The following is a 14,174-nucleotide window of genomic DNA, read 5'->3' as shown; positions in this document are numbered from 1 at the left end:
GGACATTATGAGCTGTAAGTAGTTATATTTGCCAGCTTTTGTAAAGAGTTGTGTAGTTTGAGATTCACCAGCCAGGAATTCCACTAGCCAATCTACTTATTCTTGGTTGATTCTTGCTGCTGTTAACTTGGAACAAAACCAATTATATGGGACCTTGTCAAATGCTTTGGGTAGGTCTAAAAGAATCAAATAACTGGGTAACCTGTTTATAAGTATATAAAAGGTTGGTTTCTACAGATTTTTGTGGGAGAAACCTGTGCTGCTGGTTGGAGATAATTTCATTATTAACAAGGTGTTGAAGAAGTGCATCATTAATAATCTTCTGAAGACCTTTTATGACAGCAGATGTGAGACTGTTTGGTCTATAATTTTCTGCTTTAGATCTATCCCCCTTTCCAAAGGTAGGCATGATACAGACTAGTTTCCATTGGGAGGAGGCTTTCTTGTGATCAAGAGAATGTTGAAAAAGTATAGCCAGTGTGTAACATATGGACCAGCCCCCCCCCCCCCCCTCTTTCGAAACCCAAAACCAATTCTATTATTTCGTTCACTTTAGAAAGTTTCAAACAAAAGTTTTACAAAAGCAAAACAAAGTTTTACTTTTGGCACAAATTTCACAGCAAGCAATTTTGCATATGTTACATATGTAACATATGGACCAGCAACCCCCCCCCCCCTTTCGAAACCCAAAACCAATTCTCTTATTTCGTTCACTTTAGAAAGTTTCAAACAAAAGTTTTACAAAAGCAAAACAAAATTTTACTTTTGGCACAAATTTCACAGCAAGCAAAATTGCTTGCTGTGAAACTTTCGTTTGAAACTTTTTGTTGTAAAACTTTTGTTTGAAACTTTCTAAAGTGAACGAAATAAGAGAATTGGTTTTGGGTTTCGAAAGGGGGGGGGGGTTGCTGGTCCATATGTTACATATCCCCTATCCCGCTGTAGATTGACGTCCTCGTCAATCAGAACGTTCCCTGTCCTTAAATTTTATCTTTCATACAGTTTCTTATTGTCAAAATATTCTTTTTTTTTTTTTTTTTTTTTTTTTTTTTTTTTTTTTTTTGATAATAATTTTATTTTCTTACTTCATATACAACTTCAGGTAAAATGACTTCAACGAAAGATAGCAATATGATGTACATTGGATACTAATCACAATAGCTCTGCCTCTTCTAACTTTTGGTTCATCTTATATATCCCGAATCAACCCGGATTTCTAAATTAAGCACTGGGTAGATTGACCTCAGAAATATTGTAACACAACTCTTATTTTGATTATACGACATAAATCCAGTTTTGGTTGTCAACAAAAGTATCATTTTGTATCATTTTCGACTATCAAAATTGGTAGCTGTAATTACGAAATTGTAACCAAAATTGCCTGTTGTAAAACTGTCATAAAAAAGGTATTGTTTTCGACTACCAAAATTGGAAGCTATAAAAGTGATTGGATCTTAATGAAATTTCATATTTAGAAGATCTCTTATTTTAAATCGTGACTGGATCGAGTGTCATTGGGGAGGGGGGAAGGGGGCTGAAATTCTTGGAAAACGCTAAACAGAGAGATCAGGATGAAGCTTGGTGGGAAGAATAAGCACAAGTCCAAGATATGTGACAGAAATAACCAGACCGGATCCACTCTCTTTGGTGGAGTCAGGGGAGGGGAGTAATTTGGAAAAATTAGAAAAAATGAGGTATTTGTAACTTATGAACAGGTGATCAGATCTTAATGAAATCAATCAATCTGTTTGATTGATTTTTGATTGATAAAGAAAATCTGATCTTTAGAAGGTTCTTGTGCTTTAGAACTCTTCTTTTAAATCCCAACCAGATCTGGTGACATTGGGGGGAGCTGGAGTGGGAAACCTGAAATCTTGGAAAAAGATTAGAGTGGAGAGATCAGGATGAAACTTGATGGGAAGAATAAGCACACGTTATAGATATGTGATTGACATAATTGGAAGGGATCTGTTCTCAATAGGGGAGCTGGGGGTTGTTAATTTGGAAAAATTGACATATTTTAACTTAAGAATGGGTGACCAGATCTTAATGAAATCTGGTATTTAGAAGGAACTCATGTCTCAGAGCTCTTATTTCAAATCCTGACCAGATCTGTTGACATTGAAGGGAGTTGGGGGGGGGGACCAGAAATCATGAAAAATGCTTATAAATGTCATAGATATGTGATTGACGTAACCGGACTGGATCCACTCTATTTGGGGGAGTTAGGGGGTGGGGTTCAGTGCTTTGGCGAGTATGGTGCTTCTGGACGTGCTAGGATGATGAAAATTGGTAGGCGTGTCAGGGAGCTGCACAAATTGACTTAACAAAGTCGTTTTCCCTGAATCGACCATCTGGGGGCTGAAGGTAGAGGAAAAATTAGAAAAAACTGAAGTATTTTTAACTTATAAGTGGGCAATTGGATCTCAATGAATTTTGATATTTAGAAGGACCTTGTGACTCGGAGCTGTTATTTTAAGTCCCGACCAGCATTAAGCTTCTGATTTTTCTTTTAAAGCAATCTATTGATTCTTAGAATTTTGCCAGAGCTCATACCATATGAGCTCTTGGCTCTTTGGATCTCCTAGGTCTTGTTTTTTATCAATAAGGGGCTAATTGGGGAGGGATGGCAGTTGCCTTTCCAGATTTTGAAAAATATATTTGTAAGGAAGAAAATCAATGCCTATTAATGTATCCTCCCACAGCTGGTCTTTCCTCAATCAAGCAACCTCTTTTTCCATCCTTTCCAATTAATCCTATTATGAGTCTTGTGGTGATATCAAATCCCCCTCTGCCCTCAATGTTTGATTGTATATTCTCTCTTTGTTTATTCCTAGATAACTTAGAAAACCACACTGCCTTTCCATGGCGAAAGTATAGCAGTTCAAAATAGGGATGAAACCTTTTAATCAACATTGAACAGGTATAAAATTTTTTAACTAGGTATTTTGAAGACATATACAGTTAAAACATTTTATATCTGTTCACTGTCAATTAAAATGTTTCATCCCTATTTTCAACTGTTATACTTTTGTTTATTCCTCTTTCTCTCTTCTTCTTGCTTTTACCTCTATCTCTCTCTCATGCATGCTTTTCCTTGCTCTCTCTTTATTTTATCACTTCCATCTTGAAATTTCTTTTTACTTTCAGGATTAACATAATCTTCAAAATCTGGTGTATCAGATCTGCATTAGCCACAGTTTGTACATCTATGTAACTTGTACATCTGATGATTGTAGATGATATTCATCTTTGCACATCATCTGGAAATATGGTTGTTAAAGCTATGAATCTTGAATGCCAAGCAGAAGAGCTATCTGCTGCCCAGTTAGAAGGCTATAGAAAAGAGCTTCTACTTTATGAAGCATCTCAGAAGGAGATAGAAGATATTCTGCATAGTGCTGGTTTGTTAATTTTTTTTTTTATTTACTTGCTTTATTGTTTATGCTTTTTATTATGTATATTGTATTATTGTATATGCACTGCTAAGTTTATCATACAACAAGAAGAAATGATGCTATGACAAGCACACATAATTACAGATTTCTTGTCTTTATGTCCAAAATAAAAGACCTAGAGACTAGTGTTTGGAATCACCCATACTTACAGCAGAAATTGAAATTGATGCAGCCTTGTAAGACAAATTTTGTAGCAATAGTTACCACAGTGAAAGAAAACATGGATGTGTGGGGGTCAATTTAAGAACAAACAGAAAAAAAGACTACCTCTGTTAGTTCTCCTGTTGCATTTCTCAAGCAGCTCTGATTTCTCTGAATTCTATTTGGATAGACGAGTATTCCAGACAAATAATTTCTTACTTACACCATATGACCTTTTGAGGTTTGAATTAAAACATAGAACTATAACAATGGGTAAAATGGTAATTGGAATCTTTTCAGAGGAATTACGTACACATATTTTTTGGCATCTGTTCAACTCACCATTTATTAAGCAACAAGCTGTATGAAAAATGGGTACTATCCTATTTTTTTAGCTATAGTGAGAGAAAAGTTGGGATTGCCTGGCCATCTATGTAGCGCCAAACAAGAAGTAGATTGTCTGCAAATGGAGCTGGAAGAGGTCGTGGAGAAGGATTTAAAGGAAATTGAAACTGTTTAGAAGGAGTTAAAGAATGGAGCTGTGAATAGATTGGGGGAGGCAAAACTTCTCGGAGGAACTGTGAATAGATTAGGGGAGGTGCAGGCACAACTGTGTTGGCCTCAGGCAGCTTGGTGCCTCAGCAAGTTGGGCAGTATGATAACCATAATTTTGAAGGATCAGAATAACATTGGGAATCATACAAATGATCCTTCTTCTTTGAATGATTCCGATATGTAATTTAGCTGTTCCTTAAAAAAGGAAAAAATACTGCTTTTTTTAAATAAAGGTTTTACTTGAACTTTGTGAATCTGGATAAACAGATTTACATGCAACAATTCACATTCAGCAGAACTACTTAATTAGCTGTATTATTATGAAATAGTTGATTGGATATTATAGAATAATTGCTATTGCTTGGCAGTACATATGTTTGTTGGTTAATTTTCGTTTGTTAGCATTGTTTATAAAACTTGATTTGCAATAATGACATCCATTGTCTAGTATATTATTAATTAAAGGTTAATTTTTTGCTAGATTCTTTTTTTATGGCACTTGGTATTAACCAAGTGACATATAGCAATCGCAAATTCTGTCTGTCGGTCCTGGTTTTGCTACTTTAGGCACTTCCAGGTAAGCTAGGACGATGAAATTTGGCTGGTATATCAGGGATCGGACCAGATTAAGTTAGAAACAGTCGTTTTCCCGATTTGACCATCTGGGGGTGAGTGGGGGGCTGGTTAATTCAGAAAAAATGGGAAAAATGAAGTATTTTTAACTTACAAATGGGTATGGGATCTTAATGAAATTTGATGTTTGGAAGCATATCGTGTCTCAGAGCTCTTATTTTAAATCCCGGGTAGATCCGGTGACATTGGGGGGAGTTGGAGGGGGACCTAAAATCTTGGAAAACGCTTAGAGTGGATGGATCGGGATGAAACTTGGTGGGAAAAAAACAACAGAAGTCCTAGATACGTGTTTGACACAACAGGAACGGATATGCTCTGTTTGGAGGAGTTGGGGGAGGGGGGTTAGAAAAAACGAGGTATTTTTAACTTACAAAAGAGTGATCAGATCTTGATGAAATTTAAAGTTTGGAAGGATATTGTGTCTCAGAATTCTTATTTTAAATCCTGACCGGATTCGGTGACATTGGGGGGAGTTGGGGGGGGGGGGACCTAAAATCTTGGAAAACCTTTAGAGTGGAGGGATCAGGATGAAACTTGGTGGGAAAAATGAACTTGGTGGGAAAATAAGGACAGGTCCTAGATACGTGATTGACATAACTGGAATGGATCCGCTCTCTTTAGGGGAGTTGGGGGAGGGGGCTAGGGTTAATTCTGAAAAATTAGAAAAAATGGGGTATTTTTAACTTACAAACGGTTGATTGGATCTTAATGAAATTTGACATTTAGAAGGATATCGTGTGTCAGTGCTCCTTTTTTAAACCCCGACCAGATCCGGTGAAATAAGGGGAGTTGGAGTGGGAAACCGGAAATCTTGGAAAACGTCAAAATTGAGGTATCTTTATCTTATGAATGGGTTGTCAGATCTTTATGAAACTTGATATATAGAAAGATCTCATGTCTCAGATGCTCCATTTTCAATTTGAATTGGATCCGGCGACATAAGGGGCTGGAGGGGGAAACAGAAATCTTGGAAAACACTTAGAATGGAGAGATCAGGATGAAACTTATGAATTTTGATATTTAGAAGGATCTCATGTCTCAGAGCTCTTATTTTAAATCTCGACCGGCATTAAGCCTCTGATTTTCCTTATAAATCAATCTAATGATTCTTAGAATTTTGCTAGAACTAAAGCCTTATGAGCTCTTGGCTGTTAGCTCTTCCGACCTCGTCACAAGTGCCATATGAGCTCTTAGCTCTTGTTTTGGTTTAGTATGGAAAGTTCCCTTTCCTTAAGGCATCAACAAAGTTATGGTAATATCCTGCTCAAATTTTACTGTTATATTGTTATTGCTGAGTTGATTTTTTTATTGATCCTGGTCATGCTTTTGACCTGTTTTGATGTACATAAAAATACATATCTACGATGAGACACATGCCCAGGGTTTAACCTAGGAGGGGCACATTCTGAAAAATAAGCAATTTATATGGAAAATATAAGATATTGGAGGAAAAATTGAATAAATTCCAATATTCCGAGGGTTGTTTGCCTGAGTGTCTCCTTCCCCTTTGCAAGTCATTCATCGGTCAAATATAAATTCTTTGCATAATGATTAGTTTTTTATTTTTATTTGCATCGTTTTACCTGCATGGGAATGTTCATCTTGGGTTTGGTTTGAGTTCTGTAATTTTTAAGGCCTTGTGATATATGACGTTAATGAATGAAAGTATTCTATCAACCTGATATTCATGATTGTAATCTTCCCTCATTATTTAATTAAACCTGATGACTGTATGGGAATCTTCGGGAGTATGTTCCCAAGAAATCCCAAAGTGTTTACAATTCTCTAATGCGTTTTATATATTTATACTCTTTTGTACTTTCTAAATCCCCCACCCCCTTCCCATAAAAAAAGGAGTTTTGCATGCGTGTTTTCCTGCAGTCGAAGCCCCTTCTAAATTTGAAAGGCCCATAAATGTATTTTTAATATATAAATAATAGACTCTTGCATACTACTGATCTGCTGAGTAAATTGCTGAATTTGAATACATTTAGACTTTACATAAGGAAGGCTGGTAGTTTGAAAAATAATTGAAGCAAGATGTCCTTTTTAGCCCTGTCCTTTTCCTTTTAGCCCTGTCCTTTTTGTCCTTTTATAATAGCAAGCATTATTTTAATAGTCTTATTCTTGGAATGATCCTTATTGGAATATGCATTTTTAATTCTTTGTATTAAGCAAATTGGATGATGGTTCTCTTCGAGAAGTTCATATAGCTTTATGAAGCAAAATTAGGGGGAGGGGCTGTGGGACTGGCATTCACGAATCATAGGATATGTACAACTTTTGCAAATGTACCAAAGATCTCATCTACACAGAGCCATATCCGAGTTCTTTACAATTTTTGCTGTGTGTCATGTTTTGATGTAATTTGTCTATCTCTAAACTTTTTAAGGTCCCTGCTCCTCAAAGAGAAACCATGTGCACGTGCCAAACCAAATAACTTATAATAACAATTATAAATAGTAGAAAATAATAATGGAATACAGGATAATTTGTTATATAGTGAAACAATATAAATAATATAATAACTGGTCACCAGCGACATCTGTCCAGCATAACTCAACCCAGAGTTTGTGTAAAACCGAAACAAAGCGCGTGACTTTTAATTTTTTATAAAGAAAAGTGCTGGTGGCCTATTTGTATATTATTCGTATGTATTTCTTTACCACATAAAATTAGCTCTTTAATTATTAACTCAAGTTGTTTTATTAGTACTGAACAGTAAAATCTATGTAAGAAGCTATGAAAAGGTTGCTTTGTGTGTCTACTGGTCTAGGGGGTGAAAGTTCTGGCTGTTCACTAAAGAATCGCGGGTTCAACTATCATGCAAGCCGTGATTTTCTCAATTAATTTTCTTTGTTAATAAAATTACAAGTCATGTTTTTTTTTGTAGTTTTGTATATACTCTGGACTTGGTTATGTTTACCTTATGGGCGGTGTTGGTGGCAATTTTTTATATTATTTTTAAATTTTTTTCAGTAGTGTATATAAAAGTCTTCTGTGTTAAATTATTATTTCAAGCTGTTTAATTTGTGACTGATAATAAAGCATACACAACTATGAAAGGATGGCCTGGTGTGTCAATTGGTTTAGGGGGTGGACCCTATGGCCAGCAACTAGATAATCTTGAGTTCAACTCCCTTACAAGCAGTGATCAGAAACAGTATGACCAGCAGCAGCAAATTAAAATGAAGGTTTATTGTTGATAAAATAGTAAAAATAAAAGTAAAAAAAGGATCATACTGACTCCTTCACCTGTTACCCTTTCACCGTTACTCAGAAAGGGTTATCCTATTTTAGTTTTGTGTTTTGTAACAAGGTTTGGTTTTTTATATTTTTATCAGTTTTATTCTGCACTAAAGACGGTCAAGCGGAGGTCTTGACCAGGATATTTGCATGATTTTTCAATTCACTGGCTGTTTATTGTCCTCGTTTTCTCCTTTCTTCGCGATTTTATGTTTTATCGGTTCTATTATGGCATAGTTCGTTCTTTCTTTTCTTTATACAAAAATAGAATTCCCTAAAATTGCTAAGGACATTAACATGCCATACCAATGTGCCATGTCAGCAGTATATTTGACATATATTTTCAATAAGATGCGTTGATTTACGGTATAATCGATGCTTAATTTAATGTTTAAGCGAAATGATTCAAAAGCATAATGTTTAAAAGTGGTGTAATTGAGTCTTGCAGTGTATGCTTTATTTAATGTCACCCCCCAGTAGAGGCGTCAGTTGGGGTATTTTCCCCCTTAGGTTTTGGAAAATACACTTTCGGGGGGGGGGACTATCATTGAAAAATTTCTTTTTTGTGTAATTCAATCGAAAAAATTGAAAGGACCATAAATTTGTCTTTCGCTCTAAATTTTAGAAATAAGTTTTGCCCCCTCTCCCTATATTTTGATGAATTTGCACCACTACCCGCAATTTTATAAGCCCAGGGTTGTAGTGAGTTCTCCTTCCGGCTCCGGTTGTATCTTATATATATATATATATATATATATATATATATATATATATATATATATATATATATATATATATATATATATATATATATATATATATATACTAGCTGTTGGGGTGGCGCTTCGCGCCACCCCAACACCTAGTTGGTGGGGCGCTTCGCGCCCCCCCAAGCCCCCCCGCGCGCGTAAGTCGTTACGCGCCATATTAGTTACGCGCCATTGTAGTTGTGTCCCTGTGTCCCACCTGTGAATATAGATAGATTTATATATGTGTTTCAAACTATGTAAAAATTGCGAATATACAACATTCTTGGCTTTCCCATTGTCTGTCCATATACAAAGCCGTATGTACTAATAATGACGTCATATGCAAACGCTCTTTTTACAAACAAACAAACATGCATACACACAACTCGTTTTTATATAGATAGATAGATAGATAGATACAATACAAATTAACTACGTAAAACTTGTGAATATACAACAGTCTTCGCTGTCCCATTGTCTGTGTTGCAATCTTTTAAATTGAAAAAGCAGATCCGTTGGAATCATGGGAATGCGAGGAATAAGAACAGCCTCACCCTCATAAGGCCCTGTCAAGATTGTGGCCTCTATTAGGTTTTCCATTGTTTTTTTTTTTTACGGCAAGTCGCGTGCCATTGCAAAGCTTTGGTGGGTTGATATTTCTTAAAAGTATTATTGGTAATTTTTTTAATGATTGACCTTGAGCTTTGTTAATGGTGATTGCAAATGCTAATCGAATTGGGAATTGCAATCTTTTAAATTGAAAAGGCAGATCCGTTGGAATCATGGGAATGCGAGGAATAAGAACAGCCTCACCCTCAAAAGGCCCTGTCAGGATTGTGGCCTCTATTAGGTTTTCCATTGTTTTTTTACGGCAAGTCGAGTGCCATTGCATACCGACTCTTGAACATGCAACATATAATTGTCCATGGGAACATGATTCTAATGATTGCCCTTGAGCTTTGTTGATGGTGATTGCTAATCGAACATTGCATGTGTCCCCGTCGTCATTTATATATCCCCCCTGTGCCCCCGGCGTCACCGTTGTAGTTGTGTCCCTGCGTCCCGGTCGTCATTTATATTCCCTGTGTCCCGGTCGTCATCCCGGTATACATTCGTTTTTGAATTGGTATATGATGAAATGAATTTTTAATTTTTTCCCTTTTTTTCTTTTTAGTTTTTTTTATTGGTTTTTACCTTTTTTTAGGTTTTTTAGTTTTTTTCTTTTTTCTTTTTAGTTTTTTTTGAAGTTTTTATCTTTTTAGTTTTTTTATTTTTATTCATATTTTTTTAGTTTTCTTTTTCTCCTTTATTTTTCAGTTTTTTTCCTTTTTTTAGTTTTTTTTTCTTTTTTAGTTATTTTAGTTTTTACCTTTTTTAGTTCTTTTTACTTTTTTAGCTTTTTTCAGTTTTTTTTATTAGTTTTTAGTTTATTTTATGGTTTTTCCTTTTTTTAGTTTTTTTTAGTTTTTTACCTTTTTTTTTAGTTTTTTTAGTTTTTAAGCCTTTTTAGATTTTTTTCTTTTTTTTTCTTTTTAGTTTTTTTTTGTAGTTTTTACCTTCTTTAGATTTTTGCTTCTTTTATATTAATGCTAAAGCCAAAGTTCGAACCTGGAACCTCTTGAACCTAGAACCTGGAACATAACGCCTTATCAACTCAGCTACATCGGCTTGAATACATTCGTTTTCGAATTGGTATATGATGAAATAATTCAGACGTCATATTATATGATGAAATAATTTTTTAGTTTTTTTCACTTTTTTTCTTTTTAGTTTTTTTATTGGTTTTTGCCTTTTTTTTAGCTTTTTTATTTTTTTTTTTTCGTTTTTTCTTTTTAGTTTTTTTTTGTAGTTTTTATCTTTTTTATTTTTTTTATTTTTATTCATATTTTTTAGCTTTCTTTTTATCTTTTATTTTTCAGTTTTTTCCTTTTTATCTTTTATTTTTCAGTTTTTTCCTTTTTTTTAGTTTTTTTCTTTTTTAGTTTTTAGTTTTTTTTTAGTTTTTTACCTTTTTTTAGTTTTTTTATTTTTTTCAGTTTTTTAGCTTTTTTAGTTTTTTTTATTAGTTTTTAGTTTTTTTTGTAGTTTTTGCCTTTTTTTAGTTTTTTCAGTTTTTTTTTAGTTTTTAGTTTTTTACCTTTTTTTAGTTTTTTTTAGTTTTTTAGCTTTTTTAGTTTTTTTTCTTCTTTTGTATTAGTGTGAAATAATTCAGACGTCATATGCACCTGATCCACAGATCCACAGACAGACAGACAACTTATTTTTATATATATATTAATATTTTTTAGCTTTCTTTTTATCTTTTATTTTTCAGTTTTTTCCTTTTTATCTTTTATTTTTCAGTTTTTTCCTTTTTTTTAGTTTTTTTTTTTTTAGTTTTTAGTTTTTTTTTAGTTTTTTACCTTTTTTTAGTTTTTTTAGTTTTTTCAGTTTTTTAGCTTTTTTAGTTTTTTTTATTAGTTTTTAGTTTTTTTGTAGTTTTTGCCTTTTTTTTAGTTTTTTCAGTTTTTTTTTAGTTTTTAGTTTTTTACCTTTTTTTAGTTTTTTTTAGTTTTTTAGCTTTTTTAGTTTTTTTTCTTCTTTTGTATTAGTGTGAAATAATTCAGACGTCATATGCACCTGATCCACAGATCCACAGACAACTATATATATATATATATATATATATATATATATATATATATATATATATATATATATATATATATATATATATATATATATATATATATATATATATATATATATATATATATATATATATATATATATCATTTCTATCATTTCTCAGCTAATGATTATTCAGCCGTCCAGCTTCAGTATGACTTGGATATGCACGGATCAGTTCAATATAAATCGATTATCACTGTATCTACAGATGGAATGCTGAGTGGAGAAACGCTTAAGCAAATATCAAGTGCTAGTATCCATACGCTGGATTTCACATCACCAGTCCAAGTGCCTACTCTTAGATCAGCGCAAGAAGCAAGTGTAAGCATTGAGTTTATTTTACATTGCTAGGTTAGAATATTTGGAATCCCGCATTGGTAGCAGGATCCAACGTTGCCAAATTAAAAACAAATGTTGAACGTGTCTATTTCATCCTTAAACACTTATTTTAAGCCAAATTATTTATTCGCATACATTTGGATTTGTTTAGCTATTGAATTATTTGCATCATTTTCAGTAACATTGCTCATCTATCAATCAATCTTTTTATTGTCAGAATATATACAAATTATCAATTTATCGTAAACTATATTGATTATCTTACAACCATCTAAAAGCTATGCACATTATGTAAAACAAAATCAAATGTTAGGAGTAATTCCAACCGTCTAAAATCAATGAACGCAAAACCAAACTACTTTTTAAGGGGTGACCGTACTATTATAACAATAAGGGTATCGGTGCACATTATGTAAGGCAAAACCACATGCTAGGCGTAAGTCTTACCATGTCAATGCATATTATTTAAAATATGTGTTAATGGTAATCGTGCTATTATAATAATAAGGGTATCAATGCACATTATGGAAGGTAAAACCGCATGCTAGGAGTAAGTCTTACTATCTAATGTCAATTTACATTATTTGAAAAAAAAACCACAACATCATATTAGGGGTAATGGCAGTTTTGCTTCCAACTATGATAGCAATCTAAATCAATTCACAGTACGTAAACATAACTGTGTGCTGGGAGTAATTCTAACCATCTAAAATCATTAAATCATTAAAACAAAACCTCATTTTAGGAGTAATTATAACCTCATAATAGTAGTCATAGCAATTTTACTTCCATCCATTCCAACCGTCAAAAATCAGTGCACATTATGCGAAACAAAACAATATGTTAGGAGTTGCCGCTTTACTTACTAGATAATTCCCAGACTTATTGAATTTTTGACCTGGGTGACGTGGCAAGGGCATGTCTTTAGGACTTCCTTTCGTAGAAGGCATGAGGACTATATGGGCTACTTCTGCCTGGACAGAAACCTCGTGTACTGCCGAGATGTTGTCGATCTTCTTGGTGAACTTGAAGCTCGAGAAGAGAAGATATTGGTGACTTCATTGGCAGTAACAAGCGCTCTTTGAAGTGTCCGCTCCTCCAAAACGGGAACCAGTTCGCCTCAATCCCTCCTGTGCACTCCTAATTCTCAAAGAAACATTTAGAGCAGTGAAGTACATGTTCAACAAACAGCACCAACGGATCATCTATATCAACTTTCGAGGCGGTGAACTTTATGCTTCGTCAGCATTCCAGGCTCACGAAATATCCATGCTTTATATGTACGTGGAACAACCGAGACAGATCCCAGCGCTATGTAAAGAAATAGTAGCCGGCACCAGAGCAGTTAGTACCTGGGGTGAGAACCATCATAAATAAACCTCTTGTTGACTGGGATAAGATATTGATCCCACTGCTACAGACAAAACTTGGAATAATGAAGCAGTTCACGCCCGCTTTGGACAAGGATAGGGGATTATTCAACTACCTGTGCAGATCCTTTCCTCGACTGACCATTGAGAAGCTGAAGGCCAGCATTTTTGAAGGCTCACAGATACGGCAGCTCATAAAGGACACAGAGCTCGAAAACTCAATTAACACGCTGGACTGTTCCGCGTGGAAATCGGTTTTGCAGGTGGTGAACAACTTCCTGGGTAATGTGAAGACAGCAAACCAAGCCATACTCGTCAGCAGCATGATAGTGACCTTCCAAAAACTCGGGTGTTGGATGAGTATAAAGATGCACTTTACGTTCTCACATATGGCAAAGTTTCCTGAAAACCTTGGGGTGATGAGCGACGAGCAGGGAGAAAAGTTCCATCAGGGCATACGCCAAATGAAGGAAAGATACCAATAAAGGTGGGACGCAGTCATGATGGCGGACAAATGCTGGTTGCTACAGAGAGACAACCCAGCAGCTGCTGGGATGTCGTGAACGCCAAAAAGTTTTGCATTTAGAAACGTTGACTGTTATTTTTTTTAGGAAAACAGAAAAAATCTTTAGGGGTTCCTCAGCTGATGATCCACAGATTTTAATTTTTTTTTTTTTTAAGAAAAATGGATTCCTTAAAATATCCGTAGCAAAAAATTCTGACCTGATTGAGCAAAACCAAGGTCATTTTCAGACTCAGAGCATAAGAATTAGTCTAATTCCGCTGGAAAACCCTGGACGATTTAAAAAAAAATATTGTTTTTGTTGCCCTGTGTAATGATATTAATTGCTGAAAGCTCATCAGTTCAAAAGTTAATTTTACTGTAATTTTCATGTTCATTTTCAATATTCTAATTACTACAAAAGAAAATATTTGTAATATACTTCGTTTAATGTACTTCGTTTTTAGTAAAGCGGCAATAACGCAGTAGGTTTTATACTACAGTGAGAGAA

The 14,174-nt window shown here is 34.4% G+C and overlaps 1 protein-coding gene and 1 long non-coding RNA gene across 3 annotated transcripts in view; one reads left to right on the top strand and one right to left on the bottom strand.

Annotated features, from left to right (window-relative positions):
- The window catches only part of LOC136030981 (uncharacterized), a 92,329-nt gene that overhangs the window by 4,007 nt on the left and 74,148 nt on the right, over positions 1 to 14,174 (top strand). For both annotated transcript variants that reach the window (XM_065710136.1, XM_065710135.1), the window contains exons 2-3: positions 3,151 to 3,404; positions 11,574 to 11,773. In XM_065710136.1, coding sequence (XP_065566208.1) covers positions 3,230 to 3,404; positions 11,574 to 11,773 — 375 coding nt within the window. In that variant the 5' untranslated portion in view covers positions 3,151 to 3,229. The remainder of the gene's footprint in view (positions 1 to 3,150; positions 3,405 to 11,573; positions 11,774 to 14,174) is intronic.
- LOC136030984 (uncharacterized) overlaps positions 10,421 to 14,174 on the bottom strand; it is a 154,752-nt gene continuing 150,998 nt past the window's right edge. Inside the window, exon 2 of the long non-coding RNA XR_010618408.1 lies at positions 10,421 to 10,571. This is a non-coding gene — a long non-coding RNA (uncharacterized LOC136030984). The remainder of the gene's footprint in view (positions 10,572 to 14,174) is intronic.

Source organism: Artemia franciscana, chromosome 9 (assembly GCF_032884065.1).
Source record: "Artemia franciscana chromosome 9, ASM3288406v1, whole genome shotgun sequence".
Classification (NCBI taxonomy): Eukaryota; Metazoa; Arthropoda; class Branchiopoda; order Anostraca; family Artemiidae; genus Artemia; species Artemia franciscana.
The sequence above is the reverse complement of the archived record's forward strand: the minus strand, read 5'-3'. Positions and strand labels throughout refer to the sequence as shown.